Below are 22137 nucleotides of genomic sequence, written 5' to 3'. Positions count from 1 at the left end.
TTTCCCCCGGGCGGGGGGGGGGGGACCGCAGGAGGCGATTGTTCTGCCCCCCCATCTTCTACCTAACCTGCTGCCTACCCCTCCCCGTGGTCTCAGTGGCCCTTCCTCAATGGACATTGCGTCTTCCTTTTTAGAGAGTGTAGATGGCGGATTATAAAGTTAAGTGGTGCTTTGGCCACTCCGCATCCGATCACATACCCAGCTTCTCTGTTTCTCCTCTTTCTTTTGTTCTGGAGAGAATTGTCCTAGCTGAGAAGGCGAGGACTCCCTGGGAGACGGATGCTCTCTCTCCGGCGCATCCTCAGTCGCAGTGACCCGGGTGCCATACGTGACCGGGACCAGGAGAAGCGGAGCCGGGAAGCCTTGTGGACCAGGCCTGCACAGGCCCGTGATCTGGGGAGCGAGTGGAGGCTGACTGGGCAGGCGGACTTGTCCGGGACTCAGCGGAAGTATGTGGTGTTGGCTGGCGCTCCGCCCAACATCTTGGCCTGAGCATCCAACAACCAGTTGTCTAACGACATTTGGTGCTTGCTGCGAATCTTGAAGAAGATTCCTGAAATCTAAGCACCTCCAGCTTTAGCTGCTCTAATTCTGAAGGGGAACAGTCACTTCTACTGGTGAGGATTTTCAAGAGAAATCTTCCCTCATGTTTTCCATTCTTCTCTTCTTTCTTCTGTCTTTCTTTTTATGTCTTTATCCCTTTCTTTTTACTCTTCAGATTATATTGAGTGTGTGTGTGTGTGTGTGTGTGTGTGTGTGTGTGTGTGTGTGTGTCAGTGTATACTTGAACTCGGGGGCCAGGGAGCTCTCCCTTAGCTTTTCTACTCAAGGTTGGCCCTCCCTTGAGCCACACCTCTGCTTCTGGGGTTTTGCTGGTTATTTGAAGATGGAAGGCTCACAGCTCTGGCTGCTTAGGCTGACTTGGAACTTTGATCCTCAGATCTCAGCCTCCCGAGTAGCTAGGATTATAAGTGTGAGCCACGGGCACCAGGCTGATATATTTTTGATATATAAAAAAAGTAAGAATCTTTAAGAGCTAAGAAATGGCTTAACTTTTCCCCTTAATTCATTCTATGGCTTTTCTACTAAGTAGATATGGAAAAATAATTGCCGTGGGCTTCAAAGAGATGGCTTTCTATTATTTTCAGCAATGTAAAAATAAATCTATCAAAGTACTATATACAAATGTCTTTTGCAATTAATTCAAAATGCTATTACTTTGTGAGTTTTAAAAAATTATAGTGGATCAGATATTTATGTACCACTTAAAGATATTTTGGTTATCAAGAGAGGAGAGATCAAATCATTTTATTTTATTTTATTGTATTGATCCTGAGGCTTGAACTCAGGGCCTAGGTACTGTCCCTGGGATTTTTTTTTTGGTCAAGCCAATTGCTCTTCCATTGAGATACTGCTCCATTTTTTATTTTTTTGGTGGTTAATTGGAGATAAAAATCTCATAACTGTCCTGCCAGGGCTGTCTTTGAACTGTAATTCTCAGATTTCAGTCTCTTGAGTAGCTAAGATTACAGGCATGAGCCACTAGCCCCCCAGTTTCAAGTCGTTACTTTAATGCTTGTATCCTGTTAAGTAGAAACCAGACTCTCAGAGGGGATCTGTGAAGAGAGTGGTTAGATATCAAAGAGAATTTGAAATTTCTATTTTCAAGGGAAGAAAAGTTCTCAATGCTTATGCCTTAGAAATAGTCAATCTTAAAAACAAAAGCAATTGTTATATTTGGCCCTCCCTGTGATGATGTCTTGGCCATTTTTTGTTGGTCATGAGGCTTGAACTCAGGGCCTGGGCACTGTCTCTGAGCTCTTGCTCAACACTAGTGCTCTACCACTTTGAGCCACAGTTCCACCTCCAGTTTTCTGGTGGTTAATTGGGGATAAGAGTCTCCTGGACTTTCCTGCCCAGGCTGGCTTTGAACCAACCTCCTAAGTAGCTAGGATAATAGGTGTGAGCCACCAGCACCTGGCTCTTGGCTTTTTTATTTTCTTCCATTTCTTCTTCTTCCCTTCCCTTCCTCTTTCCCTTCTCTTTCTGTCTTTCTTCCTTATAGTAACACCTTCATTGACTTAAACTTGTTGAAATTAAAAGAAAAAAAAAGGAGCAGTGTAAAAAGAGCATGCAAAACACCATTCTCCAAAGGAATATATAATGAACTCCATGTATCTACTGTTCCAACATCTGTGGATTGTCTTTAGTAAAGAAACCTTTGGGATTTCTTTCAGCAGTTGGGGGAGCATCTTGACATCATTATCTAGAGAAACGTACTGACTCCAACTAACTTACATTCTGCACGAAATAAACTGCCTAGGAAGGAAAAACCACTGGAAGATAGTCTCCATGTTAGATCATAACTCATTTGAAAAGTAGAATTCAGCTGGGTGCTGGTGGCTCACCCCTGCACTCCTAGCTACTCAGGAGCTTGAGATACGAGGATTGCAAGCCAGCCTAGGCAGGGAAGTCTGTGAGACTGAATCTGCAGTGAACCAGCCAAATGTCAAAAATGGAGCTGTGGTTCACATGGTCGCGAGCCAGACTGGAGCGAAACTGCTCGGGGACACTTCAAACTCCGGGACTGAGGCAAAAAAAAAAAATAAAATAAAAGAAGTTTAAAGGTCGGCATTTGTCAAGGTGTTCAGGGAGGCCCTGGATTTGTTCTCTGATCCTCAAAACCACACACAACGAATAGATTTTTATACACGCACACATACCTCTCTGTAGAGTTTTCTGTACTGTCAGGTTGAATGTTGGCCACAAATCTATGAACAGTTGGGGGAGGCAGTGGAGGAGAAAGGCTTTGTGACACTTGCTGAAAGTGCACGGGGTGTGGCAGTTGTGTTGGTCTCTTCCTGCTTCAGGTCTCAGAGGATTTACTCTGCTGTAAACTGAGGGTTTGCCTTAGAAGTGACTAAAGACCGTGGGAAGGAGAACATGTAGTAATCATAATTAATAGTTTAGATTATATTTGTTGCATGCTATGAGAAATACTATTAAAAACTCATTGCACCTTTAAGTTTGCTCGTGCTGAAACCTGTCCATAGATGTACACACTGCCATGGGCTAATTTTATGACCTTGCTTCTTCAATGCCTGGGAATTCTGTTAAGAAACCAGTACCTTGCATTTCTGTTTTTTGACTGTCCGATGGTCCCATAGACTAAGTGTTGGGAATAATCATTTCTTTAGAGTCGGGCACTATGAGTTCACACCTGTAATCTTAGCTAAGCTGAGATACAAGGACTGTGGTTCGCAGCCAGCCCAGGCAGAAAGTCTGTGAGACTTTTATAAAAACTCCAGTAAAATACATAGAAAAAGCTGGAAGTAGTACTGTGGCTCAAGTGGCAGAGCACTAGCCTTGAGCAAAAGGAGCTCAGGAACAGCATCCAGTCCCTGAGTTCAAGTCCTGGGACTGGTACGCGTGCACGCGCGTGAACACACACACACACACACACAATACCCCACAACTTCACAACAAAATGGTACTTTTATGTTTGGACTCATCATCTTATTGCCATAGTTACAATTTTAATAAAGAAATAAAGTTTATTAACATTTCCTTCTCTTATTTGTCCCATAGCACTGTGCTTTTCAAAATATCCTAAAACTCGTGTCTTTAGGAGCATGGTGTTGAACAGAGTGCAGATGTATCATTATCACCTAGGAATTTTTTTTACTTATACAGGCACTGCATAACTTTGCATGCGCCAAGACTTTTGAGTGACTTTTTGTTGTTGGTTCTGAGGCTTAAACTTTTGAATGATTTTTGTTTGTGGGGTTCTGTCCTGGAGCTTTTTCCAATCAAGGCTGGTGTTTTACCACTTGGGAAACAGCTACACTTCCAGCTTTTGGTTGGTTATTGGAAATGAGAGTCTCGTGAATTTTTATGCCCACGTTGGCTTCAAACCATGATCCTCAGATCTCAACCTCCTGGGTAGCTAGGATTATATGTGTGAGCCACCAGTGCTCTGCATGAGTATTTTATTCAAGTCTTATCTACTTTCTATTTATATCTATGCTTAAAATAGCTATAAATAGATAGTCTGGCAATATAATGCTAATTATGTTTATTTTGAAATAGTTCAGTTATTTCATTTGATATTTCTGATTGATCCACAACGTTTAAAAGGTAGACTTTTTTTTTCACATTTTTTAAAAAAGAGCCCTTTGATTAACCGTTGACATATAATCTGGAGTTCTTTGTAACTTTGCTTTTTCTAATTTGCCTTGCTGAGCTATTGAATACTCCTATGAAAATGTGTTATAAATACTTGCTTGGGAACATGTCTCAACCTAAGGTAATTATGTTGAACATGCCAAATAAACACTGCGGGGTCAAGGTGCCATTATATATTCCTGAATGTATCACTTCTTGCGAATTGTAGTATTTCTCTTGTGCTGGTACCGTGACTTGAACTCAGACCCTAGGTGTTGTCCCTTTGCTTGTTTTGCTCAAGACTAGGGCTCTAACACTTGATCCACAGCTCTACTTATGGCATTTTGCTGGTTAACTGGAGATAAGAATCTCACGGATTTTCTTGCCCAAGTTGGCTTTGAACCTTGATTCTCAGATCTCTGCCTCTTGAGTAGCTTGGACTGCAGGCTTGAGTCACTGGTGCTCAGGAACACACTGTAAATTTCAGACACAGTAAGTGGACACACCATTGGATACAGTGTAGAGCCTTTTGCATTTTTAGTAGAATTTGTTAATGGATAAATATGCTTCTCATTTTCCTTTGTTTTCAAATTCCAGTAAGGTAAGGCACTTGGAAGGACAGATAATTTTCCTATCATCTATTCAAGTGATATTTATGTTACTATTAAGTAGCTTATACTACATATGGGAGCATTTTGAAGTATAGATTGAGGTTATCTTCAATCACTACTTTGAATGGAGGCCCATTACTGTTTCTCAATAAATTCAGCCAAAGCTTTTCAGTGAAGTATATGTCAGTGAGAGTATACTTGTTTGAAAACCATTGTTTTGTTATAGCAAAATTCATGGCCCTTTTCATTTCTATTGTAACACAGCAGAACAAATACTTGCTAGATGATTTTGTGAGTTTCCCATTGTAGAAGACATTTACACATGGTATGCCTGGCTCTCAAATAGGGGTAATATTTTATATGCATTTATGGATCTTTCCATCTGTTGTGAGGCTAAGATTTTCTGCCCAGTATACTCAATTGTTGGTAGAGGGTAGTTCAGATTTCTTTTTTTTTATTTTTAAGACTTACCTTTGGTAGTTTCAATAGATAGGACTTGATTTTGATCTTTAAAATTTTTGTGTTAGAGTTTTAGTGGGCATGGTGAGGCAGATCTCTTATATACGGGAAGCTTTACAAAACTATCCATCCCTTATTTCTAAGAAGTTTTGCACAGCACAGCAGGAGAATTCTGTGTAAATCAAACATTCCTTCAAGAACCAAAGGTTTAATATATTAATCAAAATGATTTGGAAAGCTTTTATCTTAAGTGTTGGAATCTTTTATTATTGTTATTTGTACTCTATTATGTAACTCAATAGGAATAAATTTACCAATAAAAATTAAGGTTCTATTTGTTTTCTGTGTACTTTTCATTTTGGCGATAAAATGATCTGTGTATATATTATCTGTGTATACCTTTTATAAAGTGTTCATAGCATCTCCTTTAAAGAAGCCTATTTCATTAGGGAAATGGGATATCTGAGGCTAGGTCGGAGCAGGCATCATTGTGGTACAGAGCTTGACAAGTAAGGCTTAAGATATTTGGTCACCAACCCCCCTCCCCTCTACCTTTGTCGGCATTGGGGCATGAACTTGAGGCCTGGGCGCTGTCCCTGAGCTCTTTTGGTCAAGCCCTCTACCACTTTGAGCCACAGCTCCACTTCTGTTTTCTGGTGGTTCATTGGAGATAAGAATCTCATGGACATTCCTGCCTGAAGAAGATAAAAATATTTAAAAAAGAGAAACACTGTATCAAATATTCCCAATGACAACCAGCTCATAGTACATAAAAACATCTGGCCACTAGGAGGCAGGGAAGGATGAGGAAACAACGCCAAACTCGTTGCTTAATTTAAAAATTCCCCATGGTATATTAAAAATGAAGTGACACTGGAGGGGTGTTTTTTCCTTATTGCTGTAGAAGTAGATAATCTGGTTATTAAAATAGCCTGAGACACTTTTTACCATATATTTTTTAAGGATTTGTTCTTATTACTCATGCCATGTAAATTATGCACAATAATTTCTTATTCTTAGAGAAGAAAAACATGCTCAGAGTGGGAGTTTTTTTTTTAAACTTTATGAAGTGTGTCCCAAGAGATTATTAACTTCTGGATAGCTGAGAAAGAGACATTATTGCCAAATCCTACTATTATTCTTCTAGCCTAGTTTAGTTCAGGAAGAAGTTATGGCAAGTGAAGTTTGACCTCAATTTGTGGAATTTTAATCTCCTAATCAAAGAGTCTTACTGAATCATCTAACAAGTATTTACTACTACCTTTTTCCCTCAAGTATTTATTGCTACCTTGCTCAATAGCTAAAAATAGTATTGCTATTTATTTGCTCTGTGGTATCGTATTATGCTTTTATACTCATGCTGGACAAGAATAAACTTAACCAAAAATATAGCTAGCTTATTGTGAACTAGCTTATCTGTAAAAAAATGTTTTGTGAGTCAGGCACTGGTAGATCATGTTTGTAATCATAGCTACTTAGAAGCTGAGATCTGAGAATTGTGATTCAAAGCCAGCCGGAGCAGGGAAGTCTAGGAGATCCTTATCTCCAAGTAGTTACCTTAAAGCTGGAGGTGGAATTGTGACTCACTTGGTAGGGTGATGAAGGGGTTGTAAGATGGCTGGGAGATAGTAGGAAGCGGAAGATGAGTGAATGATTCCATCCAGACAAGGTTACTCATTGCCGGGTTTCTCCATTTCTGTTTTCTCTCAGGCATTAGTGGTTTGTAAAATGTTTGGCCCGTTTCAATTCTAACGCGGTGAGTGGGGAGGCTCCCTGCAAGGACAGAGTAGACGCAGGAGTGTTAGCTGATGAGGCACTGAAAGCAGGAATTTGAAGTTGGGGTCCCAGGGCCCAGCCCTCCGTTCCCATGGAAGCCTTTGTCCATTGTCATTGGAGGGGGTGATGGGTTTCTTTCAGCAACCCTGACTAGGACTTACTGCACACTGAGGAGACAAATGGGATTTTCTCCTCACACAAAATGCTCAGGTCCATCCCTTGTAAAGTTCTTTCAAATCTCTGTTACATAGCTGAGGATGTCAAGGGATGGATCTGTAGTTATTAATAACTTCTTTTTTTTTTTGGCCAGTCCTGGGCCTTGGACTCTGGGCCTGAGCACCTTCCCTGGCTTCTTCCCGCTCAAGGCTAGCATTCTGCCACCTGAGCCACAGCGCCCCTTCTGGCCGATTTCCATATATGTGGTGCTGGGGAGTCGAACCGAGAGCTTCATGTGTAGGAGGCAAGCACTCTTGCCACTAGGCCATATTCCCAGCCCAATAACTTCGAGTTCATCCTCTTGCACAACTCTTTGGAGTCAGGAGAACAAAAGACAGGTTATAAGAGGTTAAATGACATCCCAGCGTTACAGGTTAAAGTTGGGGTAGAGCCAAAACTCATGTTTCTCTAGTCTATTGTCCCAAATAGAGATGTTTCCACTTGTTTGAGCAGGTTTTTCTCTACAACAAAACTAAAGGTTAAAGATATCTCAAAAGTTTCCAGAACCTTCCATTAGCTAGGAACCAAGCTGTCAACAAATAATCCTCTGGTAGATATTTCATATTCTAGCCATGAACAGCAGCTCACATTGCACGAGGCCTCCAGCGCCATTGGAAGTCTTCAGGAAGCCAGGAAATCCATCCAATAGTTTATAAATCATGTTATCACAGATGGAGTGTCTGACATGTTAGTCGTTGGGAAGCCTGCACTTAAAGCCCTGATCGTCTTGTCCCAGAGCCTGTCCATGCCCCTGACCACACATTGGCCGGCCATCCTGTCACCCCACCTTGGCTATGGGAACCGAGCAAGTACATTATGAGGCAAGCACTGTGCCACTAGGCCATATTCCTAGCCCATGAGCAAGCAAATTAAATCTGACAAAATGGACCCACAGGCCCTCAGGTTTTGGTGAGATCACCAACATGGACTGTGCTTGACTTGCTTAAGGAAAGCAATCTATAGAAACAACTGGGGCTGGATAAAAGAATCACTCCAGCTGGGTAGCTCACCCCTGCAATCGTAGCTACGCGGGAGGCTGAGATCTGAGGAGGCTGAGATCTGAGGATTGTGATTTGAAGGGAGGGAGGGAGTCCACAAGACTCTCCTCTCCAAGTAAGCAGCAAAAGGCTGGAAGTGAAGCTGTGGCTCAAGTGGTAGAGTGGCAGCATTGAGTAAAAAAGCTCCAGCCCAGCACCTAGGCCTGAATTCAAGCCCCAGGACTGGCACACACAAAATCACTTCAGCACCATTCCAGAAAGAACGGGGCCTAGAATGTGACTCCCTTCCTTTCACTTAATACTTTTTCCAAATGAGAAAGCTAACATGAATTGAAATGTTATATAGAAATGAATGCTTTACATTTATTATCTCTTTATGTTTTTGCCAGTCCTGGGGCTTGGACTCAGGGCCTGAGCACTGTCCCTGGTTTCTTTTTGCTCAAGGCTAGCACTCTACCACTTGAGCCACAGCACCACTTCTGCCTTTTCTATATATGTGGTGCTGAGGAATCGAACCCAGGGTATCCGGGGCAAGCACTCTACCAGTAGGCCATGTTCCCAGCCCACTTTTTTTTTTTAAAGTGCTAGTCCTGGGGCTTGAACTCAGGGCCTGGGCTTTGTCCCTGAGCTTCTTTTTATTCAAGGCTAGTGTTCTGCTACTTGAGCCACAGTGCCACTTGCAGCCTTTTTTGGGGGTGGGGGGAGGGGGAGAAAGTTTAGTGGAGATAAGAGGCTCACAAACTTTCCTGCCTAGGCTGGGTTTGAACTGCAATCCTCGGGGTTCAGCTTCTTCTGTAGCTAGGACTAGTAGCCACTAGCACCTGGCTAAATTTACTACCTTTTAGCCTACCTAGAGACAAAGTGTTTCCCCTGTTTTAAGGATGAGTTAATTTCCAGCATCAAAAACGTTTTTCTCCTTTTTCCATACTGGTACTGGGGCTTGCACTCGGGCCCTGAGTGCTGCCCCTTAGCTTTTCACTCAAGGCTGGTGCGCTACCATTTGAGCCACAGTTCCACTTCCAGCTCTTGGCTGGTTAATTGAGATAAAACTCTCACGATTTTTCTGTCCAGGCTGGCTTTTGACCCGTGACCCTCAGATCGCAGCTTCCTGAGTAGCTAGGATTACAAGCTCCATCTTCTAGTATGATATATAATGTCTTAAATGGCAGAAATGAGGTTGGAACTCGCTGGTCACGTTCTTTTTCAGAGTTTAGGTCGGGATCCTGGTTGGCTGTCCTGCAATTCAGAACAAGCCTCTTCTCAGATCTCACAAAGTATTGGCAACAGAACAGACTTGGTTTCTATGATCCTGAGTTTTGTTCTGCTGATTGTGTTTGTTAGGTTTTAAAGTAGGTAGCCGGTAAAGGAGAACGCCACGCGGTATTCAGGCAGGAGAGAAAGCTTATTACCGAACTGCTGGCCTGTGGCCGAGATGATCCATGGCCGGAGAGAAGAGAGAGGGCGACCCCCACCCAGCCCTGCCTTATATCTAGGGCAGGGGCAAGGGGTGTGGCCAGGTGGATTAGGATGTGACCTCAGGGAAAGGGGAGGTAACTGCCTCCAGGTCTGCAGGTTACCCAGGTAACTGGGTGGAGACTTAATGAGGGGGGGGGCAGCTACATGGAGCCCTCAGGGAGAGGACCTTACAGTGTTATGCTCTCGAAGCATCTGCATGCCATTCTTTCTTTCTTTAGTATTCAACTTTCATCATCTGGCTTTGATTTACTCAAGCTTTTTCCTCTGTGCAATTTGTGCTCTTTTAGTTTTTTTTTCTATGAAAAACTATTATTTTTGTCGTTAATTTAATAATAATACATATACTTCCCACTTTGGAGTTTTATTCTTTCATTATGGTAAAGGAATGTGTATAGTCCAATAGCTGATGTTTTTTTAGAAAAAAAGCATAGTAGTATGGATATATAATTATAAATGGATAAATTTGAATTCCTTATTATTAGAATTATTCAATTATCCTTATGAATTATTTGTCAAACACCACAGAGGCTCAAGCTCACTTGCCAAATCTGTATTTCCCACATGGTACAATCTGTGGCTCTACAAAAAGGTTTTGTCTTGCACCCATGGTTCCGAACCTCCTGTAATCCTAGCTACTCAGGAGGCTGAGCTCGGAGGAGCACCATTGGAAACCAGTGCTAGCAAACAGATCCAAGAAATGCTTATCTCCAGTTAATCAGCGAAAAGCCCGAAGTGAAGATATGGGTCAAGTGGTAAAGCACTAGCCTTGAGCAAAAGAGCTAAGGGATAGTGCCCAAACCCTGAGGTCAAGTCTCAGGACTGCCACAAAGAAGAAAAAAAAGAGTTTTGCTCTAAGAGTTTTGTTTGCTAGGAGCAAACAAAATTGAAAGTAGTTATTATCTAGAAAGTTTTGTGAGAATATAAATGAGTTCACCCAGGAGGGACCATGTGTTCTAATCTCTGGGAAGGAGATGAAGCTTTGGTGACAGGATCTGGGACAGGAAGGCTTTCCTGATCAGAACCTGCCACTCACGACATATGAACACGATCTTGAAGAGTCTGAGAATCATGGAGAAAGTCTGTGTGTGCGCAGTACCAGAAATGGGAATTTCACAAAAAGCGTGCAAAGCTTAAAATATATCACAGGCCACGGGAACTGGTGGCTTCAGCCTGTAACCCTGGCTACTCAGGAAGCTGAGATCGAGGAATAAGATTCAAAGCCACCTGGGTACGAAAGTCTGGGAGACCCTTATTTGCAGGTAGCTGCCCAAAAGCCAGAAGTCGAACTGTGGCTCAAGTGGCAGAGCATTAGTCTTGAGCAAAGAAAGCTAAGCAAAAGCAAGAGGTCTTGAGTTCAAGTAGCAATACACAGGCCTGTGTGTGCACGCATGTGTGCACGCGCACACGCACACACGCATGTTGTGTGAGCTGGGAGTGATCACTTCTGCAGTTTTCAGGCCAGCTCACACAGTGATTTCTCCATCTTTATCAACTTCTCATCCTGTGTGATGACAGTGAGGTGAGCCAGGGTTACAGGACGTGTCTTTGCCTACATTGAGCAAGATGTGAGTCTCTTCTGAAACTGAGTTTGGAGACCCAGACATTGTAGAAAGTAGGCTGTTCTAAACTGAGGACATACAAACAAGACTTCAGTGAGATCACAATAAGAGATGCTAGGCAACAATGGAGATGAAATAAAGAATGTCTTGTCTTCTCCCTTCCCTTCCCTTCCCTTCCCTTCTTCCCTTCTTCCCTTCTTCCCTCCCTCCCCTCCCCTCCCCTCCCTTCCCTTTCCTCCCTCTTCTCTTCTACCCTCCCCCTCCTATGTCATTTAACAAAGCAGTTTATGAATAAAATATATGTCGCTCTATGTCACCCCTTTCTCTCACCCATCCCTCCCCTCCCCACCCCTCATTCTTCTTAATTTTGTAGGATGTACATTGGCTTCTTATCTGCATTTCCCCCTCATTCTAGTCATTCATCTATATTTTTTCCCCTGACCTTACCCCATCTCTTTTGAGTACCTGCTTCCTGGTGCCTTACTTTGATTTTTCACTTTCCTTAGAAAGCTCTATTGAAAGCTCTATTGAATCTACCATATTTCAGTTAATACATTTGTAGATACTTACATTTGTATACCATTTTTGGGTTTCATTTTCTGTATTTTGTACTAACACTGAGTTGTAGAACTTAAACTCAGAGCTTGAATTTTCCCTTGTCTTCTATCTTCCTTTTTCTTCCTTTCCTTTCCCCTCCCTCCTTCCCTCCCTCCCTCCTCCCCTCTTTCCCTCCTTCCCCCCCTTACTCTCTCTCTCTCTCTCTCTTTCTTTCATGCCAGTCTTGGGGCTTGAATACTGTACCTGAACTGACATTCTACTATTTGAGCTACAGTTTCACTTCTGGATTTTTGCTGGAGATAAGAGTCTCACAGACTTTCCTGTCTGGGATGGCTTTGAACTACAGTCATCAGATCTCAGCTTCCTGAGTAGCTAGGATGACAGGTATGAATCACTTATGCTTGGCACCTGTATCTCCTCCCAAAATTCATGTCTATCTGTCTATGTAAATTATTGCTGGTTCTCTCTTCCCTGACACGCTGAGTTGAAACCCTCTCTACATACTCTCACAGATTGTCCTACCAGCCATAGCAATCCATGCTCAGACAGCTCTGTTGGAGATCTTTAGTTAAAGTACTTTTCTTTGAGTGTTTTCTCACACCTCTTTTTGACCCTCAACATGTTTGGCAGCCTATCCTCATGCCTGATGTTTTGGGATCATAAACATCCCCGAGTTTTATTAAAAATTGAGCTTCAGCTTTCTGTTTCTCATTCTCTGAGTTGTTCTTGGGTGATTTCCTGAAGGAAAAGAGCCTTATGGTCTCCAACAGTAAACCTGGGAAGTGGGAATGTTCTAGCTAGTTGAAATAACAATCAGAGAAAGTTGACTTTTGTGTGCAAGAAATGTGAGGAGAATGTGAGGAGAATGTCATAATACCAAACAATGTCCTTCTGGCAAATTCTAGCTAACTAAAGACACCTGCATGTCTGGAAGAACCCACAGATGAATGGCATGGAGGGCAACACATGGAAAGCAGAACTGATGCGAAGTAGCTTCCATTCCCTTCATGCTCAACCTTGGGGTTGCTCGAGACCTCTGCTTCACTCTTACATGCATACCTCAACTTCTGTTTTGTGATTTCGTTCTGTATTTATTTTACTTTGTGCGTGTGTGTGTGTGTGTGTGTGTGTGTGTGTGTGTGTGTTCCACTTACGGCCAGTGTTCTACCACTTGCACCACACCTCCACATCTGGCTTTTGTGTTTTGCTGGTTAATTGGATATAAGAGTCTCATAGCTTTGTCTCTCCAGATTGCCTCTGGACCTCCAGCCTCAGCTCTCAGCCTTCTGAGTAGCTAAGATTACAGGCATAAGATACCCATGCCTGAATTTCATTTGACATTTACATCTCTCACTAGCTTGATTCCAGTGCTTTTTAGGTTTGCCCCTATGAAAAGCATTTGACAAGAGACAAAAATTGTCTCTATTGTCCTTTTTTCCTTCCACCCATCAGCATTCAGCAACTATTGTTTAGTGGACCTGTGGATTTGTGAATGTTGCAGGGAAATAGTCTTCATTTCCGTGAATGCTGTTGTAATTGAACTTATAAAGACAAGCAGAAATCATAATCAAATGGATAAGGAAACATTATGCACTTCGTTTGAGACGGGAAATATCTACATAACACCAGTGTTTGGGTAGTGGAGGAGTGGCAGTGTATATCTGCAGAGATGGCAAATCAGAGAGACGTGGATGAGGCTTTGTTTGCCTTGTCATTGGCATCTGAAGGAGTATTGTCTACGACCAAGTAGGCCATCGGATGCATGAACGGGCATGCTATAAAAGTGCGGTGAGGGGAGTGCTGGGGGACTCACCGAGCCTGTGGGCCCTTCCAGCTTCAGATATACACCGATACATAGAAGCGTTCTCCAAGGACTGCTGAACATTGAAGATAAAGCCAGGCACCAGGGGCTCGCGCCTGTCATTTTCATTGTTTGGCAGGCAGAGATGAGCAAGATCACGATTCAGGCCAGCCTGAGAAGGAAGTTTGTGAGATTTCCTTGCATCTGAGCGATCTGGCCACGATGGTGCATGACTGTCACTTCAGCTATAACAGAGAAAGGGAGTGTGAGGGAGACAGGCAGACAGACAGACAAAGACACAGAGACGCAGAGACAGAGACACAAAGGGAGAGAAAGAGATAAGATATTTTGGTTAGGCTTCCCCAGGCAAAAAAGCAAGAGTATACTATAATGAACTAGCAGAAAAAAGGCTGGCGGTGTAGATCAACGGGAAGTCCATGCAGGAGATTAGTGGGAGAGGAAAGAAAAACAAGAGAGGGAATGAATGAAAGCTGGGTGCTGGTGGCTCACGTCTGTTTTCCGAGCTACTCAGGTCTGTTGTCCTAGCTCCTCAGGAGGCTGAGATCTGAGGATCGCAGTTCAAAAACAGCCCAGGCAGGAAAGTCTATGAGCCTCTCATCTGTAATTAACCACCAGAGAAAACCAGAAGTGGAGCTGTGGCTCAAAGTGATAGAGTGCTAGTACTGAGCAAAAGAACTCAGGGACAGCTCCCAGAATCTAAGTTCAAGCCCCAGGACAGGGGGAGGGAGGGAGGGAGCGGGGAGTAGAGAGGGAGGGAGGGAGGGAGGGAGGAGGGAGAGAGAGAATGTGAGATTGCCTATGATTGAGGTACTTTGACTACACAGGCAAAACTTTCTCTAAGATTAAAGTGGGCCTTCCCCTCTCCTTTTCCAACCTTGCCGCCCCCTCCTTTTGTGTTGAACTTAGGGCTTGGGAGTTGTCCCTTAGCGTTTTGCACTCCATCATTTGGGCCGTACGTCCGCTTCTGGATTTGTTTGCCCAGGCTGGCTTCGACTCAGGATCCTCAGATCTCAGTCTCCTACGTGGATTACAGGCGTGAGCCACCAGCACTGGGTTCCCGGGATTCCTTTTCCTCTTCATAGCTGGCTTATGTGTTGGTTTTGACTTGTGTAAAAGTAGAGATGGCTCCATCTTAGCCCATAGAGAATCCTTAGTAATTCATCAGAGAATACGTTTTTAAGCAAAATGCCTATGATCAGCCACATGTCCCAAATAGTAATAACAATAATAACTTTCCTTTCTGGACTGGCTTTGACTTGTGGTTCTCAGATCTCAGCCTTCTGAATAGCTAGGATTACAGGTAGGAGCCACTAGCAGCTGGCTATTTTATTAAATACCTTTAAAAGAGCAGTTTCTGTGAATAATATTATGTCATTTGCAGGGAAATGGATGAACCTAAAACAATTAGGTTAAATGAAATAAACCAGGCTCAGAGAGACCAACAGTGCATGTTTTCTCCCATATGCAGAAGCTGCACCTAATATACAAGCACAGGCGATAACATATACAGGGGTATATGCATATACACACACACAAACCGACTAAAGGACAGTGTATTTAGAGGAGGCGTCTAAAGCTGTGACTCCTCTGAACAACTAAGGAATTGTTTAACAAGGAAGTGGTAACATGCTTTGGGGGAGGAAAGGCAGCAAGGGGGGGGGCACAGGAATAGAGGGAGGAAGGAGGACCAAATACAGTCATTACATTCATTGTATGTTATGTAACATGTAAATGTACATTGTATATTCCTTAACTTGAAGGTAGGGGTGGGAGGGGGAAAAGGGTGGGATGCATTCTCCCTACCCTCCCTCCTTCCCTCCCTCCCTCCCTCTCTCCCTCCTCTCTCTTTCTTTCTTTGGTTGGTCATGGGGCTTGAACTCTAGGCCTGGACACTCAAGGCTAGCGCTCTACCACTTGAGCCTCAGCGCCACTTCCAAGATGCATTCTACTGACACATGGAATTGATTTTGTCTTCATTCATTTTTTTATTGTTTTTCTAAAGGGGATGTACAGAGGGGTTACATTTCTTTTTGGACAATGTCATCCCTTCCTTCCCTGTTTTTCCTTCCTGTCCCCACCCACAAGCTGTGTAGCTTATTTTCAACATAGTATCCAGTGAGCACCACTGCTGCTTTGCTCAGCCTTTGCCCCTTCATGTCGATGCTTCCCTAAAGACAGATAAATGAAAAAGCAAGACAAAAGGAAAGGGAAACAAAAGCAGCAAGTAAGAAAAACCCTCTTGCATCCATTCCTTGGAGTTCATTTCGATAAATAGTATTTTATATGACCAGAGGGACATAGACATTGAGTCCCTCTCTTCCTTTCCTAAGAATATCCTTTGGTCTCACTGTGTGTTAATGCCTAGAGACCTGTATCATTTATCATGACATATGGAATCACTTTGTAAAGCTACTTAACAGTAAAATACAAAAGGAAGAGTAGTTGCTTTAATATGAATGTCAGTTTCATTATTTTTTCACCTTAAACATTGTTATTATAAAGGTGATATACAGAGGGGTTACAGTTATGTATGTCAGATAAAGAGTACATTTCTCCTGATTTTTTTCTGGTTATGGACAATGTCACCCCTTAGTTTGCACCCTTACCAGGAATGTCAGTTTCTAAGTACTTTATTTATTTATTTTGGCCAGTCCTGGGGCTTGGACTCAGGGCCTGGGTGCTGTCCCTGAGCTTCTTTTGTTCAAGGCTAGCACTCTACCACTTGAGCCACAGCTTCACTTCCGGCTTTTCCTGGTTATGTAGTACTGAGGAATCAAACCCAGTGCTTCATGCATGCTAGGCAAGCACTCTACCACTAGGCCGCATTCCCAGCCCTCTAAGTACTTTAGAATGCCAACTTGTAGGGGGACATCCTGAATGAAGAAAATCAGTTTTATCAGAAAGATTAAGAGAGAAATTACATGCCTGCTCTCTTATAGAAGGTCGATCCAAATTACAAACCTTCATGGACATATATCCAGGGTCATACGCATAGATTCCCAGACAGACGATGGACGTGCGGTGCACGTGGGGGCGGAGGAGTGTCCAGGGGAGGACTGCAGGGCGCGGCTCCTGCCCACAGCAGAATTACACACGAACACCGCCCACACCAGGAAGCTGGACCCTGTGATGCCGGCCAGGGAGGTCAAGGGGAGGGAGGGGGGAAGGATGGAGAGAGGAAGGATGGAGAAAAAAAGTCATGGTACTCAATGGACACCTGTGGAAATGGAACCAGGTTCACTAGAGGGGACGGATGGGGTTGAGAAGTGGGGGAATGATGGAAGGGGCAACATTAATCAAAACTGACACGCAAGTTGAAATCTCTTTGTACAACTACTTAAAGATAATAATACTGATGATGATGATAATAAATCACCTGGCTCCAGTTGTCCATAGCGCTAAAATAGAGAAATCCTGATTTACGTGTATTGAGAATTCAATCTTTGCGAGGGGCTCAACTTAGCCTGGGTTGCTCTTGCTTTTAATTTTCTTTGAGGGACTTGGGAAATTAAATTTTTTTTATTTGGATTAGCTATTATATCAAATGTGCTTTGAAATCAAATATGCATTATGGGCTAATTACTAATGATTGCTCTTTTTTTTTTTTTTTGCCAGTCCTGGGGCTTGAACACAGGGCCTTGAGCACTGTCCCTGGCTTCTTTTTTTGCTCCAAGCTAGCACTCTGCCACTTGAGCCACAGCGTCACTTCTGGCTTTTTCTTTTTTTTTTTTTTTTTTGGCCAGTCCTGGGCCTTGGACTCAGGGCCTGAGCACTGTCCCTGGCTTCTTCCCGCTCAAGGCTAGCACTCTGCCACTTGAGCCACAGCGCCCCTTCTGGCCGTTTTCTGTATATGTGGTGCTGGGGAATCGAACCTAGGGCCTCGTGTATCCGAGGCAGGCACTCTTGCCACTAGGCTATATCCCCAGCCCCTGGCTTTTTCTATATATGCAGTACTGAGGAATCAAACCCAGGGCTTCATGTATACAAGGCAAGCATTCAATCCCTAAGCCATATTCCTAGCCAGACGAGGAATTCTTTTTATAAACTGTAACTTTACTATGGTGACCAAGTTCCAGAGCCTTATGGATGAAATACGCTGGGCGCTGGTGGCTCACTCCTGTCATTCTAGTTACTTAGGAGGCTGAAATTGGAGGATTGAGGTTTGAAGTCAGTGCAGGCAGACAAATCGGTGAGATTCATCTCCAAGTAACCGGCAAAATGTCAGAAATGGTGGTGTGGCTCAAATGATAAGAGCACCAACCTTGATGAGCTACAGAGCCAGGTGAGAATAAGAAGTCTGAGTTCAAGCCCAAGTGCTGGTACATACGCACAAAGTTGAGACACTGCTATCTAATACAGAGTCTCTATTGGACATTTGCTAATATTCTTATTTATAGCATATCTCTTGAATCTGGAATATTGCCTTTTCTTTACAAATGGTTACACATATTAGGAAAACACAGAATAGTTATCTTGCAGAATGTCCTTTAATTTGGGTGTCTAATTGTTCTGTATTTTCACTAAGATCATTTTTTTTTTTTTACCACAGTAGAGAGGTTATGTTGCCATTCTTTTTTACTTTTCTTTTTGCTAGTTCTGGGGCTTGAACTCTGGGCCTGGCTACTGTCCTTAAGCATTTGTGCTCAAGGCTAGCGTGCTACCACTTGAGTCACACCTCCATTTCCAGCTTTTCAGGTAATCAATTGGAGGTAAGAGTCTCATGGACTTTCCTGCCCAAACTAGCACCTGGGGGGATCAGCCAAGGACTGACTATCTGTGACCACATCCTCGCACCTGGGGGGATCAGCCAAGGACTGACTTTATCTGAGACCACATCCTCGCACCTGGGGGGATCAGCCAAGGACTGACTTTATCTGAGACCACATCCTGGCTCCTCAGCCCTGACTCAGCTGTGAGGTCATGTAGACAGGGAGGACACAGAATACCAAGCTCTGAAATGCCATGTTCAGATCCCAAGATGGCTGACTTCAGGAAGACAACTGCAGGTTGCCATGGAACATTCAACGAAGGGTTTTCTGGAGAACTACTGACCCTCCCACATGTCATGGCGTTGAGTGTTTTCTAAAGGAGACTCCGACTTTCTGCCCCAATGCCCAGTCACTTCCAACCCCTCACCATCCACTATGATCATGAACATGTGTATCCCCCCCCCCCCCCGCCCCCACCAGGGCCTGGGGCGCAGGCTCCTCTTCCATCTTGCAGAAAGCAGAGTGAATCCTGATCAACAAACTTGAGCCAGAGCTGCCTGAAGCAGACTGCAAATTCTATACAATGAAATATGAATCTCCATACTTCACCTAGGCAAAAAATGTGTGTTTTTCCTTTCTAAATACGTCCTTAAGGCGGCCAGCAAGTAAGACAACCACTGGGGCCAGGGTCCCCCCAGCCGGGGCCTCGCCCTGCTCTGACCTCACAGGAGCCCCTGTGATGGAATGGGGGCAGCATTGGGTCCACACAGCAGGAGGCTGTTGGGCGCAGCTAGCTGCTTTGCAGGCCGTGTGGTGGTGGTGATTTGCTTTCCCGGTTCGGTCTTTCTTTTCTAGGTTCGCTTCTTCCCCTCCTTTTGTTGCCCCCCGTGGGGTTTTGTTCTTCCCTTGTCAGCACTGCTCCGGGATGTTTAGTGACAGCGAGGAGGAGGGGTCCTGGCTGGGCTCGGAGGACAGCTCGTCCGAGGAGCTGCGCAGCGCGCATTACCGGGTCCTGAAGGACATCGGCGAGGGCGGCTTCGGCGAGGTGAAGCTCGCCCAGCACCTTCCCACCCAGACCCCCGTGGCCGTCAAGATCATCCCGAAGACCAAGAACAACGACATCCTGAACACGGAGATGGACCTCATGAGGTCCCTGGACCACCCCAACGTGATCAAGCTCTACGAGATCCTGGAGACGGACGACCTGGTGTACCTGGTCCTGGAGTACGCGCCGGGCGGGGACCTGCAGGACCTCGTGGACACGGTGGGCGGCCTGTGGGAGGACGAGGCGCGCTCGCTCTTCCGCCAGGTCGCAGGCGCCATGCGCTACTGCCACGAGCTGGGGATTGCGCACCGTGACCTGAAACTAAGCAACGTGCTGCTGGATGCCCAGGGCAGGCCCAAGGTGTGCGACTTCGGCCTGGGCGCCCGGTGCCTGGAAGGCCACAAGCTGCGATCGGCGTGCGGCACGCTGCCCTTCTGCGCGCCCGAGATCCTGATGCCCGGCCCCAAGTCCTACGACGGCCCCAAGGCGGACGTGTGGAGCCTGGGCGTGCTGCTCTACCACCTGGTGGTGGGGCGCCCTCCCTTCCGGGGGGTCACGCAGGCGCAGGTGGAGAAGGCCATGCTGGGGGGCGAGCTCGGCTTCCCCGCGCACGTCTCCAGCGACTTCCGGGACCTGCTGGGCGCCATGGTGGCCGCCGACCCCGCGCGCAGGCCCTCGCTGGGGCGCGTGCTGGAGCACCCCTGGCTGCAGCAGGGGCCGCGGGAGCCGCCGGCGCCGCCCGGCCTCCCCCCGCGCCCCGACAGCTCCATCCTGGAAGCCATGGCCGCCCTGGGCTACGACCCCCAGCAGGTGCGCGAGGCCCTGAGCGCCAAGAGCTACAACGGGCTCATGGGCGCCTACCTCATGCTGGAGCAGCGCAAGTCCGAGCGCGGGGAGCGGGGAGGCCTCGCGAGGAGCCCGCGCCCCTCCGTGGCGCCCGGCGGGCCCTGGTCCTCGCGCGTCCCCTCCGCCGGAGCCAGCGCGCCTGCCCTGCAGCCGCCCCCCTTCCCGGGGAAGGACGCGCGGGGCGGCGTCCTGGCCGTCTACTTGGCCACGACCATCGGTGTGCTCCCCAGGAGGGCGTCCCAGCCCCGCCCGGCCCCCGCTCCCGACGACGACGCCCTGCGGGACGCGGAGGCCGGCGGGCGTCACGAGGAGGATCCGGCCGCCGTGCGCCCCGAGGTCCCCGCCGCGCCCCCGGCCTCGCCCCCCGCGGCGCGGAGCCGGCGGCTGCGGAGCTGCCCCGCGTGGCTGCGCGGGCTCTGCCCCTGCGTGCCGTGCCCGGGCCAAGTCGTCCCCGCGCCGCGCGAGGACCGCGCGGAGAGGCCGGGAAGCAGGTGGGGGGGACGCGGGGCGGGACGCGGGGCGGGGCGGGGCGGGGCCGGGGACGCGGGGCGGGACGCGGGGCGGGGCGGAGCGGGACGCGGGGCGGGGCGGGACGCGGGGCGGGGCGGGGCGGGGCCGGGGACGCGGGGCGGAACGCGGGGCGGGGCGGGGGACGCGGGGCGGGCGCGTTAGCTGGGTTAGACTCAGCACCCTTTCCAACCCCTCCTCACGTGGTCTTTGGTTCCCCGGGGCTGCAGGTGCGTGGGGAGGGAGAAATGTCGGATTGCTCTTGGGGACCGATTTCCAGAGAGGAGGGGGCAGCGAACCCCCACAGATGGAGATGAGGGAGTGACGTGGTTTTTGCCGTTTTTCTCTTCGGCAGAGAATCCTGACCCGAGGGAAGTTGGCTGCTGCGTCCACGCACATCCCAGCCGGGCAGCTGGCCACAGACACAGGGAGCCCCACCGCCGCCCCGGCCTCCGGAGCAAGCGTCCTGCACCGGGGAGCCGGCGCCTGCCTGGAGGTGAGCACCCCGGAGCCAGCACCCTCCACAGGGGGCGCTGGAGCCTTCCCAGAACCAGCACCCTCCACAGGGGGCGCTGGAGCCTTCCCAGAACCAGCACCCTCCACAGGGGGCGCTGGAGCCTGCCTGGAGATGAGTACTCCTTTGGCTCCCAACTGACTTTTTCTTGGGCATTCGAGATGATTCCTAATGCATTTCTTTGTCTAACAAAACTTATAAACAGAACCTGGGAAGTTAACCCAAGAGCCCATTCCCCAAGTGCCCCCGCCCCCTCCTAGATGCCCACCATCTCCCTGCACACAGATGTGTTCACAGGGCTTCACTTACACACACACACACACAGTTAAGAGAGCAAGGGCCCAGCTCATGCTTTTGGTAGGAACCTCTTGCCAAGGGAAAGGGGGTGACACACTCCTGCCATTTGACAGGAACCCATTCCTGTAGACAGAGCCTCTGGGACCCCCACCTCTCCCCGCACCCCTGCTCTGCGGCAGCACAGCTGTGTCAGACCCATGGAGGACCCCGCCAGCCCTGGCCTCTTCCATCCACACCTGCCACAGCTGCTCCCTGAGGGGAAGAGCAAATGCTGGGAGAGTCCCCCACTGCCTGGCTGTGCGGACAGACACCATGATTACTGAGCCTTCCGGGGCTTGGCCAGGTCCCAGAGGGAGGGGCTACCCAGTTCACTGGCACTGGAACAACGACAAAGAGGCTGTGTTAACAAGGGGGGCGGGGGGAAGCCAGGCCAGGAGGCTGAGGGGTGGGCGAACTGACTGCTGACACAGTTTCTGGAGCCCAGGCAAGCTCAGCCAGCAGGCAACGAATCTGGAGTTGGAATTGTGTTGAAGGCCGTCCATCTCCTGTCCACCTACCCGGGGTCAACCATGCAGGATGG

At 47.0% G+C, this 22137-nt stretch overlaps 1 protein-coding gene across 1 annotated transcript; it reads left to right on the top strand.

Annotated features, from left to right (window-relative positions):
• Positions 1 to 19273: 19273 nt before the first annotated feature.
• LOC125357511 (sperm motility kinase Z-like) lies at positions 19274 to 21880 on the top strand. The gene is made up of 3 exons (XM_048354490.1): positions 19274 to 20665; positions 21102 to 21242; positions 21671 to 21880. The coding sequence occupies exons 1-3, from the start codon at positions 19274 to 19276 to the stop codon at positions 21878 to 21880; spliced, it is 1743 nt and encodes a 580-aa protein (XP_048210447.1).
• Positions 21881 to 22137: the final 257 nt, after the last annotated feature.

This window comes from Perognathus longimembris, chromosome 9 (assembly GCF_023159225.1).
Source record: "Perognathus longimembris pacificus isolate PPM17 chromosome 9, ASM2315922v1, whole genome shotgun sequence".
NCBI classification, from domain to species: Eukaryota; Metazoa; Chordata; class Mammalia; order Rodentia; family Heteromyidae; genus Perognathus; species Perognathus longimembris.
This window is presented reverse-complemented; position numbering and strand designations above follow the sequence as displayed.